Source organism: Rhinolophus sinicus, chromosome 8 (assembly GCF_057876585.1).
Source record: "Rhinolophus sinicus isolate RSI-liver-muscle chromosome 8, RSI-T2T, whole genome shotgun sequence".
Taxonomy (NCBI): Eukaryota; Metazoa; Chordata; class Mammalia; order Chiroptera; family Rhinolophidae; genus Rhinolophus; species Rhinolophus sinicus.
In genome coordinates, this window is record NC_142508.1 from 43,433,481 (window position 1) to 43,453,963 (window position 20,483).

A 20,483-nucleotide genomic window follows, 5' to 3' on the forward strand; every position below is an offset into this window, starting at 1 on the left:
GGGCCTCGCTTAGCCCCGCCCTTTTCCTTGGAGGGAGCGGCTGGATTTCCAGCGTCGGGAGCTTGTCCAGATTGCGTCTGGGCCTCCTTGGGGTCCTGGTTGCGGGCTAGTGGGGTTCCTCCTAGACCTCTGCAACTGATCCAACCTCCCTTCACCCGCGAGTGACCAGTTTAGCCTACCTATAAACCTCGGTGAGAGTCTAGCAGCGCGCCCTTTTTTCAGGCTGAGCAGGGACTCAGTTTCAAAGACTTGAGAATCCCAGGTATGTGGGTGCAAGACCCGCCTGTGTCACTTCTAGCTTTGTTACCTTGAGCGTGTGACTTAGGCTCCCTATCTTAGCACCGCACTCAGTTTTGTCACCTGCAAAATGAGGATACATAATATTTGATTGTTTCGAAAAATACGTGTTCCAGTGCCATGAGAACCAAGCATTTTACTAACAGGGAAATGGAGGCCCAGAGTGAAAGAATTTGTTTAAGGTCAAAGGCAGGTTAGATTAGGGACAAAGCCAGGGCCTTAACTCAAGCTAGGATGCCTAGCCAAATCCTGGCTCCAACACTCACTTCCTGGAGGCTGTTTCCCAACTGACTTGACTCCTCTGAGCCTCAATTTCCTCATCTGTAAAAAGAAGATAGCGATGACAATTTCCTCACAGGGTTGTTAGGGGAATTTTTATTTATTTACAACAACATGTGCATTTGTGCCAGGCACTGTACTTACTACTTTATACCCCAAATCTTGTGAGATAGGGATCAGCATTATCCCCAGTGCATGGTCAAGGAAACAAGCACAGAAAGGCAAAACAGTGAGTCAAGATCACATACTTGTATCTAAATTGTGTAGATTGGAACCCAGGCAAACCTAATCCAAAATCTGGATCCCTACTGTATGATATAATCTGCTTTTGAGGCTGGGATGTTGGAAGAGGAACCAGAAGTTAAGAGTACTTTCTGTAAATCAGATCATGACTGAAGCTTCTCTGCTCAGAACACTCCATGGTTCCTATCCCACTCAAAGTAAAAGCCACCGTCTTCAGGGTGACTCACTATACTATACGTGATCCGGCCCCAGTTACCTCCCAGATCTCTCCTCCGTCTTTTCCCTTCACTCATTCTGTCCACTGGCCTCTTCGCTATTTCTCTGAGATATGTTCTACCACAGGGCATTTAAGCGCTGGTTTCCTCTGCCTGGAACATCCTCCCCTCAGATATTCCAATAATTTCCTCAGTGAGCACTTCCCTGACCACCCTATTTAACCTCACAATCTTCCCTCCACTCCCTGCCCCCTTTCCCTGGTTTATTTTTCTCTTTAACATGTCACCTCATTAAATACATAGGTACAGGGCGGCCAGGTGGCTCAGTTGGTTAGAGCGGGAGCTCTGAACGACAGGGCTGCTGGTTCAATTCCCACATGGGATGGTGGGCTGCGCCCCCTGCAACTAAAGATTGAAAATGACAATTGGACTTGGAGTTGAGCTGCACCCTCTACAACTAGATTGAAGGACAACGACTTGGAGCTGATGGGCCTGGGAGAAACACACTGTTCCCCAATATCCCCCAATAAAATTTATTTTAAAAAAAATACACAGGCATAACTCAGAGGTATTGTGGGTTCGGTTCCAGACCACCTCAATAAATCGAGATAAAGCAAGTTACATGAATTTTTTGGTTTCTCAGTGCGTATAAAAATTATGCATACACTATACTGTAGTCTATTAAGTGTGCAATAGCATTGTGTCTAAGAAACCAATATACATACCCTAATTAAAAAATACTGTGTTGATAAAAAGTGCTATCATCTGAGTCCTTTGGAAAAATGGTGCCGGTAGATTTGCTCGAGGCAGGGCTGCCATACTTTCAATCTTTAAAAAACAATATCTGCAAAGCACAATAAAGGGAAGCACAATAAAACGAGGTATGCCTGTACTTATTTATTTTGTTTATTGTGCCCCTCACCAGAAGTCAGCACCAAAAGGGTGAAGATTTTTGCCTGTTTTGTTCCTTGCTATGTCCCCAGTGCCTAGACATAGCAAGGAAAAGCACATGGTAAATACTTCATAGAAATTTTTAAAAGAGTGACTTTTCCATAAGAAGTTTGTTTCATGTATAGAGCTCTTGTTCTGTGCCAGGTCCTGTGCCAAGCTCTTTACAGACAGTTTCACTGCATCTCTAACACTGAACAGGAGGGGATGCCACAGCCCCATTTTACAGATGGGGATACTGAGGCTCAGAGGTCTGCCAACCTCTAGCCTTTGTAGCCACCAGGCTATTTGATATGACCTCATGTATTTGAAGCATGTGGCACCAGGCTTGGTACCATCTGCCACAGTCCTGTAAAATAGTTATTGTCATGGGTGTTTTTTATATATTTTTACCCTCAAGGGTGAGCTGTCACCTAGCTCCTGAGTCAGAGTCTTACGTTGGGGGGGGGGTCTGTCTTGAATTTGAGTCACTTGTGGGAGGGGCATTGGACAGAGTCTCAGGGCTCTGAAATGAGTCATCTTTTCACAGACCAGAAGTCATAGCAGGGGCCCCCTAGCATATCATACAGGCTGGGCAGGAGAGTTCCAGACGGGTCAAGGCTCTTCTGAGGTCACATTGCACAGGGACAGAAACAGGGAGGTCTGATTCCTGAAAAGGGTTAGAAGGGGTCAGGGGTGTTGTGGGGAAAGCGTCATATCTCCCAGCAGTGGGAGAGAGGCCCCAGCCAGCTGCTTCTATTCCAGACTGTGAGAAGAGGGGTGAGTCAGCCTACTGTGGGGGGAGTAAGCTTTAAGCTGGACTGCTCCCCCTCCAAACACACACCACACACACCCAGATGGGCTGGAAGCTGGTTTTCTGGGATGCCAAGTCTCCTGACTCAGCTCTGGGAATCTTCGCTGACTGTGTTCTGGGAAATGTCAATGTCAGGCCTACAGGAAACAGAGGCGTCCCACTCACACCATACTGCAGGTGGATGTGGAGCAGAGATAGCAGGGACTATAAGGAAACAGGGACACATTGGTGCAAGAGGCTGAGGGTGAGCGGGTTTATGTACATCAGAGAATTGAGAGTGCAAGAGGGAGACAGTTGGCAAGCAAGGAGCAAAGTTTATACGTGCAAGGGAAGAGGCTGAGTGCCAGGATGCGGGTATTTGAAGCAGAGGGTGGGTGTGCAAATTAGAGAGGCTCTATGTGCACGGGAAATGTTTGCTGGGAAGACGTGTGTTCAAAGGAGAGATGTTGAGCCTGCTGGGGATAGAAATAAGGGAGGTTGGCAAGATGTTTGTGCAGACTAGAGTTGTGGAGTTTGTCAGGGAGAGGGATGTTTGCAAACAAGACAGTGTCGAGAACAGAAAGGTCCGCCGCGCCCTGGGCACTTTGAGATGAGTGGAAAGGCATAAAAAGGGCACCGGTGTTCCAGCAATCCCCCCGCAGGCCCCAACGCCCACCCTTAGGCCCCGCCCACACCCTCCCTACGCCCAGCGGGTTGTGCTTAGTGCCAGTCATAGAGCTGCTGCTCCATCATTGGCTAGCTGACCGGAGGGGCGGGCATGCAGAGACTCCCGGAAGCGCAAGAGGCTCTCGCGCTTGCCGACCTGGAGCCGGGGAGCAGTGGGTGCTTAGCAACAGGGGGAGGTGCCCATAACCGGGATAGGGGGCACCCAGGAGGGATTGTGGGTGCCTAGCAACAGAGGGGAAGGTGGTGCCTAGCGACGAGGGGGGCTCAAGTGGAGAGGTAGTCCTGCAGGATCTGTGGGTGTCTAGCAACAAGGAAGGGCCCTAGCAATGGCGGGGAGTGAGACAGGGGGCAGTGAGTTTTGGAAGGTGCTCAGGAAGAGCTATGGGTTCCTAGCAACGAGAAAGGGAACCAGGATAAACTGGAGGGGCCTATACGAGGGGAAGAAGTCTTTAGTGGGTGGGAGTCTTAGGATGAACATAGAGGAATGTGAGGGCTTGTTGGGGGTCCCAGACCAAAGCAGGGAGGGAGGTCAGTCCCACAACTCCTGCCCGAATAACCTCCGTCTCTTCTCCCCCAGGCAATGTGGCTGGAAGTGGCGGGCCTACTGCGGGGGACTTGTGTACAGCTGGGCCACACTGTTGGTCTGCTTTATGGGGCCCAGGGACCTGGGCTCCATTGGTGGGTAAGAGGCTGGGGATGGCGCTCCAAGGGAAAGAGGCTGAGGGAGACATCAGTGAGTAAATGGACAGGGAGGGATCCAAAGGGCCAGGCAGACTTCATGTCCTCCACTCCTTACCAATGTCCACATCTCTTGCAGGGGCCATGTGTGGGTACTTGGGCCCAAAAGTATCATCAGGATAGGCCTGGCAGAGGCCTGGGTGAGGAGGACATTCGCAAGGCTCGCGAGGTCCGGCTCAGGAAGACACCCCGGCCCCAGGTATCATTGCTTCCCACCCACTCAGTAACACCGCATGAAGTCAGCCGGCCCCCCAAGCTTGGGGAAGGGTGAGGTGACAGGTTGGTTGGACTCCCTGGGCACTATGCCCACCTTCTCGTCCTCATACCTTTTTCCCATTTCCCAGCTAAGTGACCGCTCTCGAGAACGCAAGGTACCCGCCTCCCGCATCAGCCGCTTGGCCAACTTTGGTGGTAGGTGTGACTATGGGTGATTGTGACCTACCGTGTTTCCCCAAAAATAAGACCAGGTCTTATATTAATTTTTGTTCCAAAAGACACATTAGGGCGTATTTTCAGGGGATGTCTTATTTTTTCATGTACAACAATCTACATTTATTCAAATACAGTCATGTCATCTTCTGGAACATCGTCATAACGTACTAAATGTGTCTGTCTGGCTGATGATCTTAACTGGGGCTTAGTTTCGGGGGAAACACGGTAGCTCAGAGGAAGCAACATTTATGGAAAGAAGAGGGTGAATCAGAGACAGAGAAGAGGGAGAGATGGAAAGAGAGTGAAGGCAAAGGTCTGCAAAACCAAGAGAAATAGAGAGGAACATAACATTTACTGAGAACTTGGAAGAACATGCAAGTTCCCATACATGTGCTCTCTCTGCATCGAGTCGATGAGTGTTTATTTCCATTCTATAGATGAGGGCAGGGAGGCTAAGGGAGGTGAGGTGACGACCTGAGATCAAGAAGCAGGATTGTTCAAACTTCAGTTCACAATCTGCATGAAATAATTTAGTGGGTTGAAACCAGCATTAAGAATAGAATGGAAAATATGAGTGCACCTGTAGAGTAAGGGAAAATCTTGTTTCATGAAGCATTATATACGTATACATTGGTCTGTACCAGTTATAATGCAGATGTCTTTATTGTGGATCACGGTTCAAGTTTTAAAGACACTGATTCATAGTATAAAGAGGGAGTCAAATGCAGTGGTTAGAGCTTTGAAACCAGGCTGCCCCAGGTTCAAGGGGTGATTCTGCTGCATCTCACTTTGTGACTCTGGATAAGTTACTTAAATTCTCTGGGCCTCGATTTCCTTTTTTGTAAAGTGGAAGTTTTCCTATAAAACTAATCTCACAAGGGTTTGAGGACAAAATTAGTTAATACACATAAAGCACTAGGAATGAATCTGGCATGTAGAAAGTGCTCAGAAAATGCCAACAATGATTACTTACAGACATGGTGACAGTGAAAGGGGCAGAGAGACTCGAGATATCTTTGGGGCAAGGGGAGAGAGGAGGCAGAGGAAATCAGAGCTAGAGAGATAACAGCAAAAGGAGGAACAGAGAGAAAGAGGCCTAGGTGGTTGTGCCAGGTGGAGGGAAATGGGGAGATGGAGAAATAACTGACTTGGAAAAGGAAATGTGAGCATGAAAAGAGGAGGTGTGGACAGAGAAACAGGCAGGACTCGCAGGAAGTCACAGAGAGACTTGGGAGGATCATTTTGGGGCCTTCTTACCCTTGGCTGTACACTAGAATCAACCTGGGGTGCTTAAAACAAAATACAAATTTCGAGGCCTCATCTCAGGCCAGTTTAATCAGAGCCTCAGGGGTGGGACCTGGGCATTGTATTTACAAAAGCTCCTCACGTGGTTCAGATGTGCAGCCAGGGGTGAGAACTGCTGACACAGGAGACAAAGACCTGGAGAGAGGATAGAAAAAAAGACAGCCTCACCTTGAAGGGAACCCCAAGCAGGGAGGGAGTAAGAGACTGAGCTAGGGACAAATGGAATGTGTGATCCATGATTGGATGTCAGTTGGAAAAAAATAACTCACGGGGATGTAAAATACAGTGTAGGGAATATAGTCAATAATATTGTAATAACTAATATTGTAATAACATGTAAAGGGTTGACAGCAAAGAGCTGGAAGGCAAGTTGCTTAGAGAGAGACAGAGTAGAGAGAGGGTGGGGGGAGAAAGCCCCAGGCAAGCGGGCACTCAGGCTCCTCTCTCACTTCCCAGGACTGGCTGTGGGTTTGGGGCTGGGAGCACTGGCTGAGGTGGCCAAGAAGTCTCTGCTCGGCGAATATCTACAGTCAGGTGAGTGAGCCACGCTGCCTGGGTTCCGACCCTGGCTGGCTGTGTGACCTGGGGGCCAGTGGCTTCACCTCTCAGAGTCCTAGTTTCCTCATGTGGAAAATGGAAATGATAATATACCCACCTCTGAGGGTCATTGTGAAGTGCTCAGAACGGGGCAAAGCCACTGTCAGGGTTGTGATGGATAGAAGCAGATCATGAGGAAAAGAAAAATTAAGTCATCAGGAGTTGAGTTCCTAGCTCTGAGCAGAAGACGAAACTGAAAATAGGAGTGCCACTGGGGAGCTGTGTACAACATAGATGGAATGAGATGTCTAGAGATCAACCCCTGTGGGTAAGATTCCCCCAACAAGTCAATGGCCGAAACGAAAATGGGAGTGGATATTCTAGATCAAAGAGACTAGAGAGATAATAACTGACAAAGGGAATGTGAGAACCATGATTGCATGACAGTTGGAAAAAAATAACTATCACGGGGATGTAAAGTACAGTATAGGGAATATAGTCAATAATATTGTAATAACTGTATGGTGTCAGGTGGGTACTAGACTTATTGGGAAATTACTTCATAAGTTATATAAATGTCTAACCACTAAGCTGTGCACCTGAAGCTAATATAATATTGAATGTCATTGAAAAAAAATTTTTTAAAGACAAAAATAACTATAAAAGACTTTTGGGAACAATTGGGAAAATCTGAATATGAACTGGATAGTAGATATTAGATAATTAGTGTTAATTTTCTTAGGTGTGATTGTGGCACTGACTGTGCAAGGGAATATCTTTATTCTTAGCACAGACTGAGTGCAACTCCAAGCAAAAAATAACAGTAAGTCTGTGGGTACACGTAGATAAAGCTGGTAAGACAGAACATTTAAATGTTTGAATCACATATATGGGTGTTCCTGATGCAACTTTTCTGTCTTTTGGAATTTTTTCAAACTAAAAAAATTGCAGGTGGGTTCAGGATTAGGCTTTAGGGTAAGGCCGAACAGTCTGCACTGTGCTCTGCCACTTCTGTGCTGTGTGATCCAGGGCCAGGCACTGTACCTCTCTGAATCTCTTACTTCCTCACCTTGAAAATTAAGGCATTGGGAATTCTAGTTCTTACTTCCTTGGGTGATTGTGGGGATTCTGCCAGAGAATCCACAGAGACACTTAGACACAGGGTAAAGAGATCAATAAAAAAGCTTAATAAACACTTTACTGAGTAATATAATTTGCATATAGAACTGTGCACATATCCCAAGCATACGGGCTTCATTCATTTTCACAAAATGGACACATCTATGCACCCAGATCAAGAAACCCTAGAAGAGCATTTCTCCAATTTTTTGGTCTCAGGATCCCTGCACACCCTTAAAACCAAGGAATGGATTAAAAGAAAAAAAATGTGTTACATTATTCAGCCATAAAAAGGAATCAAGTACTGATCCATGCTACAATGTGGATGAATCTTGAAAACACCATCCTAAGTGAAGGAAGGCAGACACAGAAGGCCACGTATTGTATGATTCCATTGATATGAAATGCCCAGAATAGGGAAATCTATAGAGACAGAAAGTAGATTAGTGGTTTACAGGAGCTTGGGGGGAAGTTGTTGGTGGAAATGGGGGTGACTGCTAATAGGTAAGGGCTTTCTTTCTGGGGTGATGAAAATGTTCTGGAATTGGTAGTGGTGGTAGTTGCGCAATGCTGAATATGCTAGAAACCGTTGAACTATACACCTTAAATGGGTGAATTATATGGTATGTGAATTACGAGTGTATCTCAATAAAGTTGTTAAATAAAATGAGGACCCCAAAGAGCTTGTCTATGTGGGTTATATTTATGGATATTTGCTGTATTAGAGATTAAAACTGAGAAATTTTTTTTGGAGGGCGCAGCTCACAGTGGCCCATGCGAGGATCAAACCAGTAACCTTGGTGCTACCAGCACCATGCTCTAACCAACTGAGCTAACCGGCCACACCTAAAACTGAGCTTCTTTTGCTCAACATTCTTTTTGGGAGATGTATCCATGTTGCTGTGAGTGGATGTTGGTGGTTTATTCCAGGTAGTCACTCTGTGACTGTTCCACAATTCCTTTGTTCATTGTATTGACGATCATTTGGGATGTTTCCGATTTGGGACCGTTAGGAGCAGTGCTCCTTGGAATATCTGTCAGTGGACATACTTATGCATTTCTCTTGGGCATACACCTGGGAGAGAAACTGCATCTGGTGTAGGTGTGTGCTTTACTGGACACTTCCCCACTATTTTCCGGAGGGCTTGTGCCATGGCACGCTCATCAGCAGTGCTGGCATTCGGGCGGCTCCCCATCCTTGGCAACACTTGGAATTCTCTTTTTCGTTGTAGCCATCCTGGTGGTGTGCAGTGGCGTTCTACTGATTATTTTTGTGGTTGTAATACTAATGATCATTCTTTCCACCTCAGAAGACGGCTCCCGGCCGGGCTCCAGCCGTTTCCTGTCAGAGGCCAATGCCGAGCGAATTGTGCAGACCCTGTGTACAGTTCGGGGGGCCGCTCTCAAGGTTGGCCAGATGCTCAGCATCCAGGGTATAGCATGACCCCCGACCCCTGACTTCTACCCCCCCCACCCACCCACAAGCCCCAGCTTCAGATACTCCCACGGGGGCCCACCTTGCCTCCTCCCTCACTGCTTCCCTTGTCTCCCTGTCTCCCAAGACAACAGCTTCATCAGCCCCCAGCTGCAGCGTATCTTTGAGCGAGTCCGCCAGAGTGCCGACTTCATGCCCCGCTGGCAGATGCTGGTGAGTGTCCAGTGAGGGAAGGCTGGCCAGGGAGGCGGGCTCCACCTGCATGATTCCTGGCTTCACTGCTCTACTCCCTGGCTAACTGGGCCTCAGTTTTCCCATTTGTAAAATGGGGTCACCAAAAGCAGACACCGGATAGGACTGTTTTGATGATTAAATGAGAGGGTGGTGCAGAGCGCTTAGTCCAGTCCCTGGCAGGCTCAGTGAGCTGTTACAGAGGCAGGGAGCACAGTGGTTGGGGCCAGACTTCGTAAGTTCAGACTCTGGCTCTGCCACTTCCTACCTGTGTGATCTCAGTCGTGTGGCCTGCAGCATCCTCATCATAGTGTCCCATAAATTACCTTGTTTCTCCGAAAATAAGACCTAGCCGGATAATCAGCTCTGATGCGTCTTTTGGAGCAAAAATTAATACAAGACGCGGTATTATATTATATTACATTATACCTGGTCTTATAGTAAAATAAGACCAGGTCTTATATTAATTTTTGCTCCAAAAGGTGCATTAGAGTTGATTGTCCGGCAAGGTCTTATTTTCAGGGAAACACAGTAATATACGGAAAGCACTTAGGAGGGCCCCTGACACACCATGCCAGTTTTAGCTGTTATTATTACTGGTTTTTTAATTAAAGGAGAGCGTGTCTCTAAATAGGTTGGCACAGCGCCTGGCACTGAGTAAGTGCCCAAGACATGAGCTGTTCTAATGCCTGGGTAAGGGTGTGGAATCCGGAATCCAGCCACCTACCTGCCTTCTGATCCTCTGTTCTGCTCACTCACCATATGACCCTGGGCAATTATTGTTGTTCTCTGAGCCACTCTGAACAGGGATTGGCCCATAGGAAGCCCTCTGTAAGTTTTAACTCTTCTTTATCACATTAACTTTGAGTTATTTATGCAATATACAATTTAATAAAGGCTTATTATCAATCTTAACTATACATAATAGCAATCCTTGATAGTAGCTTGCACAACCTCGGGAGTACCGGCTTGGGAGACACAAGCTGGGATGGGCCTTCCAGTCCACCAGGGCCTGGTTCGTCACCTTGGCCAAGAGACAGCTCTCTGCGCCTCAGTTTCCTCATCTGTAAAGTGGGGTAGCTGCCAAGAGCTCAGCCCAGGGTCCGGCATTTGGAGAGTGTCCAGATTATTAGCACATAAAGTGCTCGGCACAGGGAATGAACTCTGCTGCCTCTAATCATGGTGATAATTGTTACAACCACTCTCCCCAGAGAGTTCTGGAAGAGGAGCTCGGCAGGGACTGGCAGGCCAAGTTGGCCTCTTTGGAGGAGGTGCCCTTTGCCGCTGCCTCAATCGGGCAGGTGCACCAGGGCACGCTGAGGGACGGGACGGAGGTGGCTGTGAAGATCCAGGTGAGAGGGGAGCCCAGACAGGGGTCGTGCTGAGCACCCTGCTGTGCGCGAGAAATGACTGCTGCCCTCCCCCAGTACCCAGGCGTTGCCCAGAGCATCCAGAGTGATGTCCAGAACCTGCTGTCGCTGCTCAAGATGAGTGTGGCCCTGCCTGAGGGTGAGGCACCCACCCCACCCCTGCCTGCAGGACGGGGACCCCGAAGAGAGGAAGTGGGGCTGGACGGAGGGAGAGTGGCTAGCTCGGGGCAGGGGGTGCCTGTGTGTGAGTGCATGTGTAAGTGTGTGTTTGAGACAGAAAGAAGGGACACCGACGTAGGGAGAGCCCAGGGAGTACAAGCGTGTGAGAAAAAGACAAATTTAGAGATTCTGACAAACGCAGAGAGGCAGAAGCCCAGACCAAAATCCAGAAACACACACACACAGTGTGCAGACAGGGACTGTAGCTGTGAAAAAGAGCCACAGAAGCAGGAAGAGAATGTAAGTGGGACCCTATGTTTGTGTTACAGCACATGAAAAAGAGCCTGAAGAAGACGGGGCAGGGGATGTGTGTGTCAGAGAGACAGGCAGAAGTAAGGTTCAGAGGCAGAATGACTGTGAGACAGTATAAAGAGGAGGTGGCATGTGTGACTGAAAGAGATGCTTAGGGACTGGTGTGCATGCCTGTGAAAGAGACCCCCGGAGAGAGACTTCAGAAGAGCTCACAGTTGTATGAAAGACAGAGGGGAAGTGTGTGGACAGAAAATGCAGGTAAAAGGCATGGAGCAGAAGGTGTGAGGGGCAGTGAAAGAGAGACAGAGTGAGAGACACGATTGGTAAGAGAAGACATCCATGAGTGGGAGCCTGAGGGGTCAGACAGGTGGGGTGGGACAGGCTGTGGCCTTCCCTGTTTGACACAGCTGCTCCCCTCAGGCCTGTTTGCCGAGCAGAGTCTGCAGGCCCTGCAACAGGAGCTGGCTTGGGAGTGTGACTACCGTCGTGAGGCGGCTTGTGCCCAGAACTTCAGGTGAGCTGCAGGCCCCTGGAGGGACCCCTTCCCTCCAGCTTCCCTCCTTTCCCTCCCAGGCTCAGTGGGACGTGGTTGCCCCCACAGCTTCTGGCAGCTGGAGCCCTGGGGTGGGGCTGGTAAACTCTTCGTTCATTCATCCATCCATCCCTTCATCCATCCATCCATGCCCTCTGAGTTTGGGCAGGTCACTTCTTCTCTCTGTCAGTTTTATCATCTGTAGAATGGGTTAGGTAACCACTGCAGTCCAGTGAGGGAGATGAACTTGTCAACAGGCCCTTCGTCACACAATGAGTGACTGTTACACCCACTGCACTGACAGACTGAGCAATATGACAGTGTCAAGAGTTGGAGAGAATGGACTGCAGGGTATCCCTTGTATAACTTGGGCAGGAGGAGATGCTGAGATAAGCATTCTGGAGAACAGTTTGGCATCATATAATAAGGCTCAATAGTCACATATAATGCAATAGTCATCCTCCTAGCTAAATACACTAGGGACACCTTTGCCAGTCTACACCATCAGACTTTTTCCAGAATGCTTAGAACAGCAGTAGCCCCAAATTGGAAACAACCCAAATCTATGAAATTCATCCAGCAGGGTAGATGAATAAATATGGTATATCCATCAGTGGAATATCATACAGTAGTGAAAATGAATGAACTACAGATACAGGGAACAATGTAGTTGTATCTTAGAAGCATCGTGATAATGCAGCAATTAATTACTGCATATCTGTGAGATCCTTCAGTGTGGCCAGACGTTCATTGAGCCAAGCTCTGTAGATACTGAACTAGAGAAAGGGCAGTAGATGGCAGTGGTTAGGGGCATGGGCCTGGACTCAGACAGACGTGGGATCTAACCCCAGGTCAGCCCTTAACAGGCTGGGTGGCCTGAATCTGCATAGTGGCCTTGGGAGAGTACCCTCCCAGAGGAGCGAGGATAAAAGAGAATTGTGCTGATTAAGTCAGATTTTATAAACAAGGACAAAAATACGAACTCCAAAGCAGGACCTGGAGAAGGGTGCGGAGTGGGCTGGGCCAGAGCATTCCTCATGGGACCTGGGGACAGCCCTCCCTCACAGGGTTTCCCAGTGCCCTTAGAATAAAACCCACATTACTCCCCTGGCCTCTTCCCATCTCCCTGCTCCCCACCTCACTCCAGCCATCCCACAGGTCCCCAACCAGAGGCCTCGCTCATATTTTCTGCCTCCCAAATCTTACATCGACACACCTCTCACGGTCTATTATTGGTCTGTTGGTTTGTTAGAGTGTGGTCTCCGGTGTGTGTAAGGGGTAGGCCTGGGCCTCATCCACTGCTCTGTCCTGCACAGGGACGGACACTGAGAAGGATTCTTTCTCTTAATCAGTGTTCTGACTCCAAGGAGTGGCCAAGGAGTGTCACCATGGACCTGGAGATTTGTATATGAGTGACCATTTTTTTGACAGATTAATTAATAATTTAATGAAAAACTAATGTTCATCAAGCTTAATTCATTGAGCTTATTGTGGGGCAACCGAATGTCATAGAAGTGTTTCTGGTAGGAAAGTGGTAACTGGGTCTCCAGCAGCACCAGGCTTAGGGGCAGGCACAGTAGGCCCTATGGAGATGTTTGTTGAATGAATGAAGTGTCTGAATAAATGTCAGTCCAGCCAGGTATTGGCAAGAGGAGGGCAAGATGGAAGGCAAGACACAGACCGTTCACGGAGGATTTCTCAGAGGAGGAGGAAGAGGCCTCCAGCTGGGTCATAGGAGCCTGAAGCCACAACCATCCACTCCCCTCCCTTCTGCCCCAGGCAGCTGTTGGAAGATGACCCCTTCTTCCGGGTGCCGGCAGTGATTAAGGACCTCTGCACCACGCGGGTGCTGGGCATGGAGCTGGCTGGAGGGGTCCCCCTGGACCAGTGCCAGGGCCTGAGCCAGGACATTCGGAACCAGGTACATGGTCTCGTGGGACAATAGGGAGAGTGCTGCCCCAGGGCAGGGCCAGCAGGGCAGGCCAGACCCATGGTCCTGCTCCAGGCCAGAGAGGGCTTTACAGGGGCAGATGATTCTGAGGTGTCTGTTAACTCTTTCTCTCTACCCCAGATCTGCTTCCAGCTCCTGAGGCTGTGTCTACGGGAGCTGTTTGAGTTTAGATTCATGCAGACGGACCCCAACTGGGCAAACTTCCTGTATGACGCAGCCAGCCACCAGGTTGGTTCCTTGTGATGTATGTGAGGGTACATTACCTGCTGTGATAGATATTTCAGTAGCTCTACACAATAGTAGTTTATTACCCATGTAACAGGCTAGTGTAGCCCTCCTCCATGCAGTGACTCAGGGACCTAGGCTCCTTCCCTTTTGTGATCATGCCATTCCCCCAGGTCTTGCAATATTCTTCTTCCGGTAGAAGGGGAAAGAGAGGTTGAGAGGTTAACCCTTATCTAACTGTTTTGACCAGAAGTGACAAATCATTCCCTTTACCATTCCATTAATGAGAACTGGTCACAGGGCCTGTCTAGGTGCAAGGGATGCTGGGAAATGGAGTCCCTGGCTGGGCAGTGGCTTCCTAGTACCAATGTGACAGTATAAAAGAGGGATCACAACTTTCTGAAGGTAGTTAGTCATCATGACCACACTTGTTATTCATTTAGAGCACACCAAGCTCCTCCTACTGCCGCCTCTTGACAATGCCAAGACAACCCTGATCCTCGCCTTCTCAGAGTTCCCAGTCCAGCAGGGGAACCTGTCACCAGACAGTGGTGACCTAGAGTAGTTAGTACCACCATGAGGAAACCCAGGCCAGAGTGGTCAGTGATGGAGGATGCCCAGGGGGCTGTGGGAAGCCAGGGAAAGTGGCTGACCCCGCCTGGGTGAGTGGGGTCAAGGAAGGCTTCTTGAAGGAAGTGCCATTAAAGCTGAAACCAAACAGATGAGAAGGGGACAGCCATTGAAAGGGCAGGAGGAGTGATCCTGGCAGACGACACAGGGTGTCCAAAGACCCAGGGGTGAGTTTGAACCAAAAGACTCTCAGTGTGTGTGGTTGCCAAATGGCTCTCCAAAGTGGTCTGTACCCATTATATCCCCAGAGGGGTCTTTCTGAAACAAATCTGGCCACGCTCTCCCGTCCACAGCGCTTTAGTGCCCTCAGGATAAAGTCTGAGCCCTTTGCCGAATGTGAAGTGGCCCTGCTAAGTCTCCAGCCTCAGTGTCTTGCCACCCTCCACCCCTGCAAATACATACACACCCCACATCCCTCTTAGGCTGACAACTCAGGGAGGGGTTTTTCTAACCTGGGTAGGTGATGTGTGTCCTGATATTGGGTCTCAACTGCATTTTTTGTGGTTAAAGGCATAGAATAGAAAGTATCAGTGTGTCATGGATGGGACGGAGCTATAATGTTTCAGGACACTTTGTTTGATGTTTATATTTATGTGGCATTAGCAGTGGTGCCCAGTATAATCTGTATTTCTTATTGTGGGTTGTGCTTAATAGTCCGAACTCCACCGCCCTAGAGAAACTCCTGCACATGTGTTCATCAAGAATGTTTTTAATAGAAAAACCCAGAAATACCCACAGTGTCCATCACCCAGATAAATGCATTGTGATACATTTGCACAATGAACTCCTTACACATCAGTGAAAAAGTGAATGAATGAGCCAGAGCCATACATAGCAGTGGGGATAAATCACAAAACCATGCTGGACACAAAGAACAGGTTGCAGAGTAACGATCATAAATACCATTTATATGAAGTTTTAAGATACAAAAAACATTACTATATATTGTTCATGGGTACGCACATATATAGAAAAATATAGAAATACGTGCATGGTAATTTCAGGAAATAATAATAATTTCAGGAAAGTGGTGACCCTGGAAGAGAGGATCGGGATGTGGGGGAGGTAGAATCAGGCTGGGGTACACAGGAGGCCCCACCTGGATTGGTACTATTTTATATTTTAAGCTGTGTGGTGAGATTTGTGGGTGTTCACTTTTCCATATATTTTATTCTCTGGATTTTTTTCTGTACCTAAAGTATGCTGTTATAAAAACAACTACTACCAAAAAAATAAAAGCAAGATTCCTTCAGCTTCATGTGGGGGTGGATTAGTGTGGAGACTGGAGGCCAGGAGCCCAGGGAGACAGCGGGAACTCTGGCAGGAGGGGACAGGGTGTAGGGAGGGAGAGATGGACCCTAGCTAGCCACCTTGGATAGACAGTGGGAAGCATTGGTCGATTCCCAGCATCCCTTTCACCATTCTGTTCCCAGGTGACCCTGCTGGACTTCGGTGCAAGCCGGGAATTTGGGACCGAATTCACAGACCATTACATCGAGGTGAGTCCTCCCAATCCTAGTGTCTCAGAAGGGCCGAGGCTCAAGCCAGATACTGAGGCAAGGGTGAGAAGGAGAAATACAGTATCTAGAATTAAGAAATAATAGTAATATTAATAGCAGCTAACAAATACCATGCACTTAATATTGTCAGGCGCTGTTTTAAGTGGTATACCTGTGGTAACTGATTTAAACCATACAGCAACTTCATGGAGTAAAGACCATTTCTAGCCCCATTTTACAGATGAAATAACAGGCTCAGAGAGGTTAAGTCACTTGCCCAAGGTCACATCAGACCTGGCATTCTGACTTAGGTGGTCTGGGTCTAGAGCCCATACTCCCAACCCTGACTAGCCTTGTCCTAAGAGACAGGTCCATGATGGCCATCCTTTCACCTCCCCACACCCCACCCACACTGTCTAGGGCCTCGGTGTCCAGGTTTGTGCTCACACACCTTCCTGGCAAGCCGATCCCTAGGGGGCTGCTCTGTCCTGAGGAAGTGCTTCCTCACCTATTGACCGTCCCTCCCACCTTCCCTCCTGCCCACCAGGATCAATTTGTCTCAGAGGTCACAGAGAACACTATGTCATTAATTTGGTCAGATTGGACATTTAACATGGTCTTCTAACCATTTAGTGATCAATGGTTACTCTTTGACACTCCTCTGTGCCCCGTCCTATTCTAGATAATGTGGGGGACAACAGTGACCAATCCAGCCCAGGTTCCCACCTTCACAGAGCTCACAGTCCAGTGGGGGGACAGATAGTTGAGGGCCCAGCGTGGTCAGGGCTGGAATGGGGAAGCACAGGGCACTATGGGAGCTCAAAGGATCCTGGCCCAGCCTAGGCGTCAAGGACGGCTTCCTGGAGGAAGAGACATCAGAATTGAGACCTGAGGGATTAGGAGAGCAATCAGGAAGAGGCTCAGAGGGTATTCTAGACCAACAACATGTGCAAAGGCCAAGAGGTGAGAAGGAATATTCCTATTAGAGCAGTACTTCTCAAACTTGAATGTGTATGTGAAACCTCCCCCGCTGTGACCCAGTTAAAATGCAGATTCTGGACTGGAGTTAGGCAGAAGATGCTGTATTTCTAACACACTCTCAGGTAATGGCAAAGCTACTCTTACAGGGACCACACTGAGTAGTAAAGTCCTAGAGACCCAAAAGTAAGTTCATGTTCTGACTCTGTGGCAGGTGGGGTGGGCGGGAGTCAGGGGGAAGCATTGGGTCAGCGATGAGACTGGAGCCAAATCACGCTGGGTCCTAGAAGCCATGCTTTGCAGCTTGTACTTTATCCCGTTTCCCTGGGAAGCCATGGGAGGGATTTGAGCAGGGGAGGGCCGCAGTAAGAATTAGGAAACCCCCTCTGAATATAGAGTGGTCTTTAAGACTGAGGGTGAGGAGCCTGGGGAGGCTGTGGGGAGGGAAAGACAGGTGTTGGGGACAAGGCCCGGGACTCTTGGACATTGGAGGATGATGGCGCTACCCCTGAGATGCAGACAGGAAGGAGGAGCTGGTTAAACCCACCCCCACCCCCCACCCCCGCCACACACACACATAGGCCCCTTAAGGCCATCTCTGAGGCCATCCCTGCTGGCCATTTGAGGCACAAAGCCAAGGCTTCTCTGGGTAGTTGGGACATCTCATGCCCCCCTCCCCAGCCTCTTTAGAATGGCCCTCCTGCCACCTTCTCAGCCTTTTCCAGTTTAAAAAAGCCCTGTCACACTGGCCCCCAAGGACGGCAGGCCTGACAGATGGCCGAACAATCTTGGGCAGGGTAGACGAGACAGAACAGAATAGCCTGATTTAATCTTGATTCCCCTTCCTCTCAAGAAAGTGCAACCCAGTGGTTAAGGGTTCACGCCAGGTTCTACTCCTCGCCTTGCTGTTGCCCACTGTGAGCCTGTTTCCTCTTCTGTAAAATTGGGACCCTCGTATCCGCCTCTGGATAATAATAGCTGGTAATATTTATGGTGCTTCCTATATACAGGCACAGTGCTCATGAGGCACTACACAGTTATCTCCTCCTTTATCCTTAAAACCACCCCATGAGGAAGATACTTTCATCCCCATTTCACAGATGAGAAAGCGGAGTCCTGAGGCAAGCGACTTGCCCAGTCAGCCAGCAAGTGGCAGAGCTGAGCCTGAGCCCAGGTGGGCTGGCTCTCACTTCTGTCTGTCTGTCCATGTGCCCTCAAGTCTTGCTTGCCTGATGTGCACTCGTGGCTGGAGAAGTGCTTAGCTCTGCACACTAATTTACTAAACAAAGGCCTTCTGAGTGACAGACCTTGTGCCAACCCAGATCCCTGCTCCCAAGGCTCCAAGTCCAGTGCTAGAGACAGGTATCAACGGATATCAACCGGGTGATCACAGAGATGGCCCAATGGCAACCTCAGATGCAGTTTTGGGTCACAGTCACATCCTTGGCCAATTGAGTGTTTGGACCCACGAACAGCACTTGACATTTATTTTCCTCTGTGCTTTTTCACTGTTTAGTTTCCAGGCAGGCTCTGTGTCCCCAGCCAGGTGGGCAGAACCCTTGACCACCCCCACCCTCCAGGCTCTGAAACAGTCTTGAGAGAGACACAGACAGGCAGGCACAAGGTGATGAGGGAGTCTTCTAGGTGAGAGAGGGCCTAGGCAGATGAGAAGGGAAGTGGGTACAGGTAGGGCCCAGCTTCCAACTGCAGTCTCCATTTCCCCAAGACCCCTCCTTGAACCCTTGAACTCACTGAGCCTTTGACCCTGTGCCCCACCCATTTCCTCAGGTAGTAATGGCTGCAGCCAATGGAGACAGAGACCGGGTCCTGCAGAAGTCCCGGGACCTCAAATTCCTCACAGGCTTTGAAACCAAGGTTGGGAGACACTGGGGGAGTAGGGGCTGGTATCTATTGGGGGGCCTGTAGGGGCTGCTTAAGTCTATTAAGGGTTCTTTGGGGAGGAGTAGGGGGAATGGCACTGTTTGGCTACTCAGGAACCCTGGGAAAATAGGCACCACTTACCTATTCTAGAGGGAGGGAATGGGGGGCTGCTGGTGGGTACTGGGGGTCCAGGAATGGAGGCTGCTTCTCTGTTCTAGATAGTGAGGGCTGCTTGTTTATTGGAGGCTCTGAGAGGGAGTGAAGGGCTGTTTCTTTTGGGAGGAGTAGGAGGCTGCTTCTTTCCTGGGGGCTCTGGAAGGAGCTGGGACTTGTGCTAGTACTGGAGACTCGGAGGGAGCTCAGGGCTACTTGTCCCTTTAGGGTTAAGTAGAAGGCTTCCTGTCCATACTGGGTGCCTCTGCTCTCCCCCACCCCTAGGCATTCTCGGATGCCCACGTGGAGGCTGTGATGATCCTGGGGGAGCCCTTTGCCACCAAGGGACCTTACGACTTCGGGGCGGGTGACACTGCCCGCCGAGTGCAGGGCCTCATCCCTGTGCTGCTGCAGCATCGGCTCCGCCCCCCGCCGGAGGAGACCTATGCCCTGCACCGCAAGCTGGCAGGGGCTTTCCTGGCCTGCGCCCGTCTCCGCGCCCACATCGAATGCCAAGACCTCTTCCAGGACACCTACCATCGGTACTGGGCCAGTCGCCAGGCTCAGCCACAGCCCGAAGCCTCCTGACCAGAGGGCATGTGGGGTGTGACCCTTCAGACGGCTTCCCTCTGGGAAATCTGGCCCGTAGAGGGCCATCACCTGCTGTGATACCTCCTTCCCACTCTGCTCCAGTCTGGGAACCCCTGCCCTGGGCTTCCCAGTCTTGCCTAGCATCCTTCCCTGGGGGCTGGGGTACCCTGGGGCTAGGGAACTCCACCCTTCATGCCCCCATATCCTGCTCTCCCCACCCCAAAATGGGCATGCAGGAACTCTACATCAGGGATTAACTTATTTCTGCCAACATGTGAGAGAGCCTCAGGCCCTCAGCACGCCGTGGTGGAGAGGCAGACTCATCTAGAGTCTCTCGCTTGTGCCTCGGATCTCCCACAGATCTGGCCAGAGAGATGGGTGGGGTGGTGGAGGCAGCCCTCCTCACCTTTGCCTCCCTCACTCTTCCACCAGCTGCCTTCTCCCTGTCCATCCTCTCTGTTGGGGAGGGGTGTTGGGGGGGGTGTATTTGAACCTTCAGTCTGAGTAAAAGCAGCCTTCCCCTTCCCCCAGCTCTTTTCTCTGCGCAGAGGGGGGAGGGGGAGGAGCTCTCGAGCAGTGTCCAGGTGCAGATGGCCAGCCCCCTCCCACCCTCTTGTCTGAAAGCCCCAGTCCTGCTCGGGCCATCTGTTGCCGGGAACCTCCTTCTCCCCTTTCCCTTCCACCCACCTAACCCTCCCGCACGTGCTGACCACCTGCTCGTAAAGCTGCGGCAGCTGAGAAGGCCTCCCCCCTACACACACACCACCTCGGCGCCGGGCTCCCAGCAACCTCGCCTTTGCTAATGGGCCTTAATGCCCCTGCCAGCTGCTTTGCCAAACCCACAGGATCGGGCGGGAGTGGGGGCGCAGCGAAAGCCAGAACCGCGCCCTGGTCTCAGTCCGGCGCCCCCGCCGCCAAAGCCGAGCAGATCGCGCACCCGGACGCCGGGGTCTATTCATTCCCC

General features: G+C 49.9%; 1 protein-coding gene and 1 long non-coding RNA gene across 5 annotated transcripts; both read left to right on the forward strand.

Moving 5' to 3' along the window:
* Window positions 1-26: 26 nt before the first annotated feature.
* On the forward strand, window positions 27-1,476 carry LOC148757558 (uncharacterized). Its single transcript, XR_016022007.1, has 2 exons — window positions 27-262; window positions 1,338-1,476. It is a non-coding gene; the product is annotated as an uncharacterized LOC148757558 (long non-coding RNA).
* Window positions 1,477-3,527: 2,051 nt separating this feature from the next.
* On the forward strand, window positions 3,528-20,044 carry COQ8B (coenzyme Q8B). 4 transcript variants are annotated; one of them, XM_088800154.1, is made up of 15 exons: window positions 3,528-3,617; window positions 4,019-4,123; window positions 4,259-4,378; window positions 4,524-4,590; window positions 6,373-6,450; window positions 8,883-9,005; window positions 9,135-9,220; window positions 10,450-10,590; window positions 10,666-10,747; window positions 11,500-11,593; window positions 13,391-13,532; window positions 13,683-13,790; window positions 15,851-15,916; window positions 18,683-18,769; window positions 19,214-20,044. In XM_088800154.1, the coding sequence occupies exons 2-15, from the start codon at window positions 4,022-4,024 to the stop codon at window positions 19,514-19,516; spliced, it is 1,599 nt and encodes a 532-aa protein (XP_088656280.1). In that variant the 5' UTR covers window positions 3,528-3,617; window positions 4,019-4,021; the 3' UTR covers window positions 19,517-20,044. The 4 variants fall into 4 exon arrangements, with proteins under 4 accessions (XP_088656280.1, XP_088656281.1, XP_088656279.1 ...); XM_088800155.1 differs by having other exon boundaries at window positions 3,536-3,597; XM_088800153.1 differs by lacking the exon at window positions 3,528-3,617 and having other exon boundaries at window positions 8,886-9,005; window positions 19,214-19,657.
* The last annotated feature ends 439 nt before the right edge of the window (window positions 20,045-20,483 follow it).

Coding starts and splice junctions, on each gene's coding strand:
- COQ8B (XM_088800152.1), top strand. CDS start 4,022: ATGTGGCTGGAAGTGGCGGGCCTACTGCGGGGGACTTGTGTACAGCTG. Junction 13,533..13,682: donor GCCAGGACATTCGGAACCAG/GTACATGGTCTC, acceptor TCTCTACCCCAG/ATCTGCTTCCAGCTCCTGAG. Junction 15,917..18,682: donor TCACAGACCATTACATCGAG/GTGAGTCCTCCC, acceptor CCATTTCCTCAG/GTAGTAATGGCTGCAGCCAA.